We start from the raw sequence: 12,090 nt of genomic DNA on the forward strand, positions 1-12,090 counted from the left end.
TGATTCGAAAAGTAAAACGACATTGATTCAAAAAAAGTCGTGGAATTTATAAAAAATAATTTTTAGGAGACCCAATAGGCATTGTTTTTTTTAAGAATATTTTTCCTTGGATCATCAAGGCGTGGATTTTTTAAAGAATATTTTTCCTGAGACCATCATCAAGGCGTGGATTTTTTAAAGAATATTTTTCCTGAGACCATCATCAAGGCGTGGATTTTTTAAAGAATATTTTTCCTGAGACCATCATCAAGGCGTGGATTTTTTAAAGAATATTTTTCCTGAGACCATCATCAAGGCGTGGATTTTTTTAAAGAATTTGTTATCAGAGTTTTCTTTCGCAAACACTGTCCACATTATTCCACCATATCCATGGTGGAGTGCAGTGAAAATAATAAATGAATGAAAGAAATGTTAAATATCCATAATCATCTCAATACGCCTGTATAAATACAACCACTTTACAACACACAACATCTACAAACAAAAAAGGTTTGAAGCAAACAAACACAAAAAAGAAAATATTTTTTATTAAAGTATTCTAGAACGAGAAGTAAATTGTGGCTAAGGCTGCTGGAAAAAGTGGTGACCATCTTCGTTACTTGACATGATATTATTCGCCGTGGTTTTTAAAGAATAATTCCACAACCAGAAAGACCGAACAAGAAACAATAAAGAAAATGAATGAGGGGGACGACGACGATGAAACAACCTTTGAATAGCCACAATCTCAGGTCTTAGGCAGGCGAATTCAATAAATTCAAAAGCAAATATATTTTTCAGCTAAGAAGTATTATAATACATGGGCGGACGGACGGCTGGCAGGGCGTACAAATATTTGCCAGATACTTTGATAATAAAACGGCGTTAACGTCACGACTTCAATGGAGTAACAACAAGAAGAGTTGTTTACATTTGTGTGGTAGAGGAAAACAGGGGATACGACCAGGGTGGAATACAATATCATCCCATATACATATGTGTATCAATGTATGTAGTAGGTGGTTTGTTTGTTTGTGAAAAAACGTATAAAACCTCTGATAAAAAGTCATTGGAATCGAAAATAGTAAAAAATAGATTAGAATTGATTTTTTTCAACGATATAACTCTGTAGAGCATGTGTGTACATTCAAAATAACTGAAATCAATCGGGTATTTTAATATTGGGTCTATACCATGGTAAATTGCTGCCAGGAAAAAAAACTAAAATTACCAATACTAAAGATACCGAGTTTGAAAAATTGTGCTAGGACCTCGACATTGAAAACGAAAATTACGACGGTATTGAGATCTATGTAAAAACATGGAATTAAAAAAATTATTGGATGAAATAGTTCACCTATCAATATCCCGGGATACTAATTTACATCCATTTCGTAATGCTAAAATACCATTAAAATACCTATAAAGAGTCTCATATGGGGTTATACACAAACATTGTCAGATAATTATAATGTTTGATAGGAAAATTTCAAATCACCACAAACACTCACTTGATTCCGATGATCAGATCCCCATCACTGTGTAATATTTCGTAGTTTTACGTGAAAAAAAAAATACAGTCTATGGTATATAGTTCAGCCTTAGTAAAATGTCACCACGATCGGTACACAATTGTCGCCGGTACTTTGATTGCAATTGTCTAGTTATACATTTACAAATGGATCCAGATCCCGTTCGAAATTAATAACAAATGAGTTCGCCAGAAAAATTATTTCATAATATGAATTAAGGTTATGATGAGTATTTTGAAAGTGGTTTTTATACCCTCCATGGGGGCTTTAATCGCATTTTTCGAACGATGTTTTTTTTTGTAGCCGTATATGGTAACAAATCTCCCTCCCAAAAATTATTAATATTCACTCACTTTTAGGGGTAGTCCCCCTATAACGCCCTTTTTATACCCTCCACCAGCAACGTTTTGTCATTCCCTTTGTAACTCATCGAAATATTCATTTCCGACCCTTTAAAGTATATATATTATTGATCAGGGTAAAATTCTAAGACGATCTATCCATGTCCGTCCATCCGTCTGTTGCAATCACGCTAGCTTCTGATGGAAATGAGATAAATCGCCAACATTTTGCCTGCAGGCAGGTCAAGATCGAAGATGGGTTATATCGGTCCATGTTTAGGCATAGCCCCCATATAAGGGTACCGCCCAATTTTTGTCTGCAGGCAGGTCAAGTTCGAAGATGGGCTATTATCGGTCCAAGTTTAGGCATAGCCCCCATATAAGGGTACCGCCCAATTTTCGATATTTTGGGGTTCTTGAGCAACAAAATTCGCCGAAATTTAGTACATTGGGTTCTTTTTGAGTAGCAAATGTTTATACCAAAAATTATAAATATAGCTCCATTTTTTTCGGGTAGCCTCCATATAAGAGTACCGCCCAATTTTCGATATTTTGGGGTTCTTCTGCGCGTTTTTCAACCGAATTTTCTGAAATTTGGTACATTGGGTTCTTTTTGTGTACCAAATGTCTCCACTACAAATTTTAATGATAGGTCCACATTTACTGGTAGCCCCCATATAGCGGTACCCCCCAATTTATGGTATTTTGAAGGGTTTAAGCGCGTTTTAACCCGAATTTGCAAAAATGGGTTCTTATTGGGTGCCAAACTTCTTCATTAAAAATTATAAATATAGGCCCATTTTTCAGGTAGCCCCCAAAAATTACTCGAAATAGTCAGTTTTTCCCCACAAATTATGGAATTCTAAGACGATTTAGCCATCGGTTGTAATCATTCCGCTTTCTAAAGAAATCGTGATAACAAAACTCGAACCTGGCGATAATTAAATATATCGGCCAGCATTTTGGCATCATCCCCATATAATTATACCTGCTGAAGGAAAGAATTGAGACACAAAACAAAAATATTGCGTTCGAAATTGACATATGTCGGTCATTAATTTGGCGCAGCCCTCATATAATTATAACACCAAATACTCGCTAATTCCTAAACTATGTATGATATATTCTACCATGCGTTATTAATATCAGTCTACGCTTTGGGGTTTTCATTAAAAATTGCTGAAATTTGTATTTGGTGACATAAAGGTTTACAAAAACCGCTTTGTAGAATTATCGGTATAGGTTCACTTTTTGGTATGTTCACTATATTTTCATTTCATGTATCTGTCAGTATAGCGGAAGGCATCCAAAGTTCGGCCAGGGCGATCTTCAGGCTTGTTTGTATTAAAATCGTTATCTGATTTGTCCCAGGTTTGGGTCTAGTTTTAAGGCTATGTTGCAATCATTCTACCCGCGGAGGATATCAAGATACAGGATATGTGATACAAAAAAATTTAGTTTCGAAATTGAGCTATATCAGGCCTCAATTAGGCATAACACCTCATATAATAACAACAAATGTTCGGTAATTGGCCCCGCTTTAGGTATGGCCTCCAGGGACGTACCCATACAATTTATTTCTGCAATGACAATTTTCATATTGAACCAGCAGCTTTCACCAAACTCCCCGAAATAAAACCTGACCACTAAATTGGTTCGGCCCGGCCGAACGCTTTTTTCACTTGTTTTTTATAATGTGCTATTTAAAGGATTGTCTTTGGTTTCTTTCAAAAATATATATGTCATGTGGTTTTAATTTTGTTTGTGGCATTGTGTACATGTTAGGATATGTATGTAACGTAATTTGTTTTGTAAATTTAACTAGAAACCCAAGATATGTATCAGAACTTAAAATGGGATTAAACCATTTTAAAAATAAGCGAATTCAAATCTACTACTTACTTGTCGACTATAAACACTACCTTCAGCTTATCCATAGGCGATACCTATTAGATCGCCTATAGGAGAATCCATTTCCACAAAATCTAAAACTAAATACGGTAGAACTATGAAAACCCTGTATTACAATCTTTTGGATGATAACAGTCTATACAATTTGTCATAATAATAAGTTGTTGAATTCCTCTTAATATTGAAGAATGCTGCAGTTTTTAGTTTAGCACAATACTATAAATAATATATTATGTCTTTATTTTTTTTGTCGAAAAATGGTTTATGTCATCATTATGCATTGTTTTATAAATATACCTGGGCTTGACCGCCAATTCCTTCATTCTGACGTGTCGTCACCCCTTGGCAGTCATTCGTTTTGTCAGATGCATTGTCTGAATCACATTTTTTTATCCCAATTTGCTTTGTTGTTAATTTTGTTGTATTTTTATTTATTTATTGAATCAGACATTCTCATTCATTCACTAAGACGGAATATTAAGGCCTTTAAAATGATTCACTTATGTTTCACTTGCAAATAGTTAATCATTATCACGAGATATGGTTAAATATATATATATATATATCTCTAATTCTTAAAATAGTATAGATGATTAGCGAAACTTATTTTAAATTGATTTATGTATTTAATTGTAAGCGATAGAGATGAGAGATGCGTAACATTATTTAAAATTAATAAATTGGTATTTATATTGATTCAAATTTATCACGATATTTTACCTTCCAAAAATCAATATAAGTTTTTTTACATAATTTGTATATGTTTTTGAAATTAGTTATTCCGCGTATGAAATAGTTTCAATTTTTTTCTTTTGAGTTTTCATTGGGTGACAAATCTTCCTGCTAAAATTTAAAATATAGGTTGGTCATAGGGCATATTTCCCATATAAAGCTCCTTTTATAGGTACTTGGTCTTTGGCGCACTAGTTCCTTTTTTAAAAAGGAACTAGTTCCTTTGCTCCATTTAGTTCCTTTACACCATACAGTTATTGTGCTATTTATAGTTCCTGTGCTCCATATAGTTCCGACTCCTGCATTGTTCCTTTGAATCTCTCTCTTTCATCGTTCTTTTTTTATTTTTTTCGCTCACATAGTTCCGTGTTGATTTGTTAATAAATGCAAAAATTGAAAATTGTGCAAAAAGGAAAAAATGAAATGAAGCTACAGAATTCAACTGCAGGACGATAAGCACAAAATATTTTTTTCATAAATAAATAAAAATATTTAAAAAAAGAGAGAGCTGGAACTAGTTCCGTGCGTTCCTTTCTCGGAATAGTTCCAATGAACTAGTTCGTTCCGGAACTACCCAACTCTACATAGCACATCAACATAAAGGAGGTCCCGAACGATAAGAATTCATAGATTTAGACCTTCAGAAGATTTGTATGTTTGCTCCAAAGGTATTTTTTTCATTGTCAGATTCCAGAGATTTTCAATCCCATGGTTATATGCTTCATATATTTATTCTTAACAATAAATGTAAAAAATTTTCTTCGCAAAAGTTCATTTTTTTATCTCATTCCTTCCACTGTGCCATTTAAAAAAATATGTGATCATTCATTTGTCATTAAAATAAAATTTATATACATTTAAATTCCAATGACAACGTCGATGAATTCATAAGTTCCATTGGTATTAATAATAATTTCAATTAGGTTTTTGAATCATTGGAGATTGGATTTTTTGCAAAGATTATTCTATTGAAATGTATTGATTTTATTTTAATTGGAAATCTTACAGATTCGTAATCAAAGTGATGACATTTATTAACCCATAAAATGCAACTGATATTTTACTTCCGCAATGTAGATTCCCGCTAAATTTAATGGTATGACTCCTAATTAAAAACAGTTTATTAAAAAAAATATTGAATATGGGTAATATTGCTGTAGACATTGTTTGAAGGAAGTGTTAGTTCAAACAATGATTACAACATTTGGTGGAAGAGAGGGTTAAATATTTTTTTATTAATCAGATTCAAATAAAAACTCAAATAAGCTGTACAGAAATTCAAGTAAAAAACGAAAACTGGAATGAATGTGAATATAAAAGTTGCAAAAGAAAAATCAATTTTTTCATAAGCTATAAATGGTGAGAAAAACTAAGGGAACAGATCAGTATCAGTAGCGAGATCCGAAACAATAGTCTTCCCTATCCTTACCCCTTGGTAAACAATGTCATACTTTTCCACTAATAAATAATTTTGTTTATAAAAACTACAAACTGGGATAATGCCCGACTATTTTGCAATAAATAAAAAAATAAAACAATTTTTTATTCATAACAATATTTTTTTTTATTCGAGAGCAAACAAAAAATCTGCATTCAGATGCAACATTTTTCTGCACTCAATTACTCTTTACCATCAACCACCTATCCCCTTCTGCATTTAAATTTGCTTGAATAGCATTCGGCTTAATACACTGGGGCTTGTTTGCAAATAACAAAAAAAAAAAACAAAAATCTGACAGAAGAAAATCTCACTCAAGCTATGTTAAACAACAGCAGCAAGATAACTGTGGAAATTTCTATCGGATTCGGTATTTTTGTTGCAAAATATGGAATGAAGCTAGTTCGTTGTGAAGTTTTTGAGAAAAACTTTGAGAAACCCCACAAAAATAAATGACGTTTGATATACTCTTTAAATAATCTTACGAACAAGTAAGGAATAAACAACATGATGCCACTTCGCTGTTGAAACCCCGTCTGACATATAGATGCGTTTTTAACCGAGAACCACACCACAACATCAAATCTAGATGGATATCGACCATGTGGTAGTCAGCCCGATATTAAGGGGACCCCCCCCATTCTCGGGTTCAAAATTTTTGTTGATATAATTCGAATCTACACTGATTAAAGAATGTCTCTACAAAATTTCAAGTGAAAATCTCAAGAACTCTTGAAGATATAGCCGATTTATTGTGTCAGCATCAAGTGACGGCTGAAGGGCTTCTCAAACTTTAATCGCGTTTTTCTCTAAACATTTTTTTTCCGAATGGCGGGCACGATAAGTCAAAAACTAATAATCCAATCGGTTCCAAATTTTGCAACGTTTCTCTGGGAGTGTATAGCTCTCGTATGAACTAGGATAAAGACAATCGGTGAAGATCTTCCTTATTTTTTAACTTGGTTTTTTGTAAAAAATCGTCGATTTTTCCAAAAATATCTTTTCAAAGGCCCACCATTTTGTTAATTTTAGAGCGAAGTAAATAATCCTAGTTCATACGAGAGCTAGACATGTACTCTTTCTAACACCGTTGGAATTTTCGGATTCCGATGTTCCAGTGATGAGTTATCATGCCCGCCATCAAAAATAAGGACTTTTCTTTAATTACAAAAAACAACAACAAAACAATAACAAAAATTTTTTGTAAATTATTTTTCTTCTCTTTTAAATCTTCAGTTATATATGTGCAAAGTTACAAACCTTAACAAGCATTTGTATTCATTTACCAGCCCATTGAAAATCTTGAAAAATTAAAATCGGGAATGGGGGGGGGGGGGTTCCCTTAAATTCGACATAAAAATTCAGCGGCTAAGGTAGGCTAACAATCTAAAAATCGTAAACCACAGGCCCCTATTTTTTCTAACGGTAAAATTCACAAAACTATGCACTCAAGGTTTACTTAGAAAAAATGATCGAAAAAAATTGTAGACCACAGGTCTCAATGGTATTCTATAAAAAAAATCGTAGATCACTGGTATCTAATTCGTAGACCCCAGGTCTATGGATTTTTTCTATAGAAAAAAAATCGTAGACCCCAGGTCTACGGATTTTTCTATATAGAAAAAAAATTCGTAGACCCCACGTCTCTAGTTTTTTTCTGTAGAAAAAATTCGTAGACCCCAAGTCTCTATTTTTTCCTGTAGAAAAAATGCGTAGACCCTAGGTCTTTAGTTTTTTTTTTTCTATAGAAAAAAATTCGTAGACCCTAGGTCTATACTTTTTTGACCCTAGGTCTATAGTTTGTTCTACGATTTTTTTCCATTGAAAAATGTTTGTAGATCGCTATTCTTTGTATAAAATAATCGTCTTTTTTGGGGTAGGTTGCGGATTAATTCGATAATTTTTGTCTTTTAATAAAATGCTAACACACCGGTTGTTGTTTTGATACTAAACGGCATTTCTGTCCAAAATAACAAAATATTGAAAATAATATCTGCATTTCCGAAATCTCCTCTAATTTTGACACATTCGAATTCACACATTTTCATTGGATTTCACAATAAAAGTGAAATTTCAAATATGCACGTATTTTATTTTATTTAACACCTATTTTGCAATAAAAGAAATTGAAAAGTAATGAATGAAATGTAAACCCAGACCCATCGTCATGTCAATAACTCAGGCACTCAGTCAGCCGGCCAGCTGGTCAATGTCGTAATAGAATCGATGCAAATTCAAAAAATTTACACAAAATCCGTTATAACGGACCGTGGAAGGGCCAGCGATGGTGATGATCGCCATGAAGTGTTTATGAATTGAACACGCTGCTTACTGAGCCAATTATCACATTGAACTTGAAGATGATGACCAGACGGACGGACGCACGGTACAATGACAATCGGAGCATGGACCCATCACCCAGTGTTGTTGTTTTTATTTTTGGAAGAAAAGCGATAAAAATTAGTGCATATAAAAAGCTTGGCTCAAATTACAATTCAGTAGCAGTTACATTGTGTTAGGGACAAAGTGAAGAAGTCTTCAAGGAGTGGCAATATTCGACAATAGAAAAAATCAAAACTTATAAAAAAAATTCCGAACAAGGACCAAAAGGATTACACACCGAGTGATTAAAGAAACGAAAAGAAAACAAAAAAAAAACAAAATGAATAAAAATACATTGTGGTTAATGGTTGTGCTTTTGGCCATGTATTTGACATTGGTGTTTTGTGAAGAACAACAGCAGCAGCAACAACAAGAACTACAAGAAAATTCGGAAACTGCACTTGAGGCTGCAGTAAAAGAATTTCTAGGAAGTGATTCAACTGAACTGTCGCAGGATGAAGCCAGAACTAGAAGAAGACATAGGCATCATTTGTGTAAGTAGATCAGTCAAAAGGACAATTTTCCCTTGGGGATTAAAAATAAAAAAAAATTCCGACCAGAGGTCTCCAGAAAAAGAATTAGAGAACCCGGATCTCCATGGTTTCATAGACATAAGTTCTCGATGTTTTTTCTATAGAAAAAGAGTCCTGATTTTTTTTCTATAGAAAAAATTGAGAACTGAGTTCTACGAATTGTTTTCTTTTGAATAAAATCGAGAACTGAGGTCTACAAATTGTTTTCTATAGAAAAAAAACTAGAGACCTGAGATCTACGATTCTGTAGAAAAAAATCGTATATCTCAGGTCTCTATTTTTTTTCTATCGTAGACCTCGTAGAACTCAGGTCCCTAGTTTTTTTCTATAGAAAAAAATCGTAGACCTCAAGTCTCTAGTTTTTTTCTATAGAAACGAATCGTAGATCTCAGGTCTCTAGTTTTTTCTATAGAAAACAATTTGTATACCTCAGTTTTCGATTTTATTCTATAGAAAACAATTCGTAGACCTCAGTTCTCAATTTTTTCTATAGAAAATAATTCAGGACTCTAGTTTTTTTTTCGTAGATCCTGGGTCTATGTTTTTTTCTATACAAAAAAATTCGTAGACACCGGGTCTATGGTGTTTTCTATAGAAAGAAAATTCGTAGACCTAAGGTCTCTAGTTTTTTCTATAGAAAAAAATTCGTTGCCATCAGGTCTCACTGTTTTTTTATAGAAAAAAAATTGTACTGTTTTTCTATAGAAAAAAATCGTAGAACTCAGGTCTCACAGTTTTCCTATAGAAAAAATCCGTAGACCTCAGTTTTCTATTTTTTTTTTGTACAAAAAAATTCTTTGACCTCAGTATTCGATTTTTTTCTATAAAAAAAAAAATTGTAGACCTCAGTTCTTGATTTTTTCTTATAGAAAAAAAATCATGCACCACAGTTCTCAATTTTTTTTTTTTAGAAAAAATTTGTAGACCTTCGTATTCGTAGAAAAAAAAATACAGGGCTGATGTTTTGTAGACAAAAATTGTAAGGAATTTTTTCTATAAAAAATGGTCACTAGCTCTTTACTATACAATAAAATTGTCAGGACTGGTTTTTTCAATAGAAAAAAATCCTCGACTGCAGGATTTTTTCCTGGTATAAGAACTGACTATTTTATATAAAAAAACCCTAAACCCCTTTGAACTTTATCCGGTTATGGGCCGTATGATTGCTGACAGTAGTCATACGCCCTCATATACACCATATTATTATTAATCATACGTTTTAATAATTTGATTTTTCTTGTTGTTGCAATAAACATATGGGCCTAGGTAACTCCGCTGCAAAAATTAAAAACAAATCGCTGACGTAACAACAGTTATTTTCCAAATAATAATTAACACCTTCTTATGTCATATTTATCGTAAGAGTTCTGTTTTTTTATTTATGTATTATCAATTTTTATGGCTATTATTATTAAATCATAGTCTCATTACGAGGGGATTTTTATAAATGATTAGCGCCCCCTGTGCCGCGATGGAAAATAACAATCCGATCCAAATAAAGAAGTGTGAAAGTTAAACGAAAGTTGTTGATTATTGACTGAAGGCGAAGAAGAAATAGTTGCAAATGCAGAGATCACGATTTTTCCCGCCGCAGAGGTGGCACAGTGCGAATGCGTAACACAATTAACACTTTCACTTTCGAGAAAAAAATTATGCAACAACGCATTATTTTTATTAATTTGTTTATTTTTTTTCGTCTCGATATTTGCAGATGCCAGATGGGGCTGGACTGCCATAGCCATTGCCTATTTGATTAAAATCAAGGTTGTCATTGTGGCCTTCTTTGTGGGCAGTGCCGTGTATTTGGGTCTGCGTTATTTGTGGCCCCACAAATGTCAACCTGAAATTATTTTGGATCATCCTCCACCGTAAGTTTCAATTATTTAAAAAATTCAAAAGCTAACATAAGAATGGATTCCGTTTGCTCTCTTTTTCGCAGATCATTCTCTCATCATCATGACCATCATGATCACATTCCCTATTCCTCGGACCATTCGGAAGTCATTAGTTCATCATGGGGAGGCAGTAGCCCTGGTGCCTCATTCGATCCTTATTCGGCTTATGCTGGTTCATATGGCAGTTCTGATGTTTCACCACCCGAAGCCCCCTCCGCTGACGTTCCCAGTTATCGTATCAAACGTGAAGTCATAGAAAATGTAGAACAAGAAGAGTCCAGACAGATGGGGCCTGCAATCAATGAAGAAAAGTAAGGAGATCATAATCACAAAAATCCCTCTACAATCCAAACATTTCCCTATTTTTTTTATATCCCCTCTTCTAGAATCGGCAATTTCATGTTTATGTTTTTGGGTTTGGATTCCATGGCCTGCCGTCGCCGTTTCATCTGTGAAATGGAATTCCGTTCGAAGACCAACCCCCTAACGGCCATGGCTTTCCGTGTGGTGGGACGCAGCTTCTTTGCCAAATACACCAACGATCGCAATGAAATGGGCCAGGCGAATTCATTTGAAGAATGTGCCGCGGTGAATAGTGAATGTGTTTTCATTGAAAACGATAACAATAATCAGGAGCAGGAGGAACAGACACACGAAGAAGAATCATCACTAAACAATAGCAACGAAGAAGAAGTGGAAGATGCAAATACCGAAAATCAAGTTGAAGAAGCAGCAGCAGAAAGTGAATCGAACAACAATGATTTGAATTCGGATGCTCTGCCCACCGAAGAAGATGCCGATAATAATTCCATCGAAAATAATAATATTGAAGAGAGAGCAAATTATCAAAATTTAATGGCCGAGAGAAGGCATTCCTATTGGAGACATCGTAGCGTGCGAGGAGGTGGTGATCGCCAATTTTAAACTTTAATTGAACGAAAAGTAGTGGTGTTGTTAAAAGTGAACTGGTTTCACATAAGAAGACAACAACAAAAACATAGTTTAATTTTATTTATTTATTTCACCTAGTTTTAAGTTCTAATAAAACTTGCCTTTATTAAATTATTTAAAAAAAATCTGTTGCTTTATTGGATCTACTAATCTTGTTCTAGAAATAAGGTGTACCCTATGGCTATTTTTTTTCTATAGAAAATGTTGAGAGCTGAGATTTTTTTCTAGATGAAAATACATAACTCACTACTCCAGCTTTTCCTAGAGAAAAACAAAAAATAGAATCATCACTCTCCTATAAAAACCACCAGAGATCTGAGGTCTACGAAATTTATTTCTATTGAAAAAAATCTGTCATGAGAGCTTGCCAATATATTTTTAAATAAAAAAAAAATC

At 33.7% G+C, this 12,090-nt stretch overlaps 1 protein-coding gene across 1 annotated transcript; it reads left to right on the plus strand.

Annotated features, from left to right (window-relative positions):
- The first annotated feature begins 8,580 nt into the window (after positions 1-8,580).
- On the plus strand, positions 8,581-11,667 carry LOC133322165 (uncharacterized). The gene is made up of 5 exons (XM_061531209.1): positions 8,581-8,809; positions 10,560-10,718; positions 10,850-11,054; positions 11,130-11,422; positions 11,474-11,667. Exons 1-5 carry the CDS (start codon positions 8,596-8,598, stop codon positions 11,665-11,667), a joined length of 1,065 nt encoding a protein of 354 aa, XP_061387193.1. The 5' UTR covers positions 8,581-8,595.
- The last annotated feature ends 423 nt before the right edge of the window (positions 11,668-12,090 follow it).

Source organism: Musca vetustissima, unplaced genomic scaffold (genome assembly GCF_032173495.1).
Source record: "Musca vetustissima isolate MV318-11 ecotype Yass unplaced genomic scaffold, APGP_CSIRO_Mvet_v1 utg31293, whole genome shotgun sequence".
In the NCBI taxonomy this organism is placed as follows: domain Eukaryota; kingdom Metazoa; phylum Arthropoda; class Insecta; order Diptera; family Muscidae; genus Musca; species Musca vetustissima.

Bases quoted from the DNA above. Each gene is read 5' to 3' on its own strand.
- LOC133322165 (XM_061531209.1), top strand. From the start codon at position 8,596: ATGAATAAAAATACATTGTGGTTAATGGTTGTGCTTTTGGCCATGTAT. The intron at 8,810-10,559 runs GTAAGTAGATCA...CGATATTTGCAG, and splicing joins AAGACATAGGCATCATTTGT to ATGCCAGATGGGGCTGGACT. The intron at 11,055-11,129 runs GTAAGGAGATCA...CCCCTCTTCTAG, and splicing joins CCTGCAATCAATGAAGAAAA to AATCGGCAATTTCATGTTTA.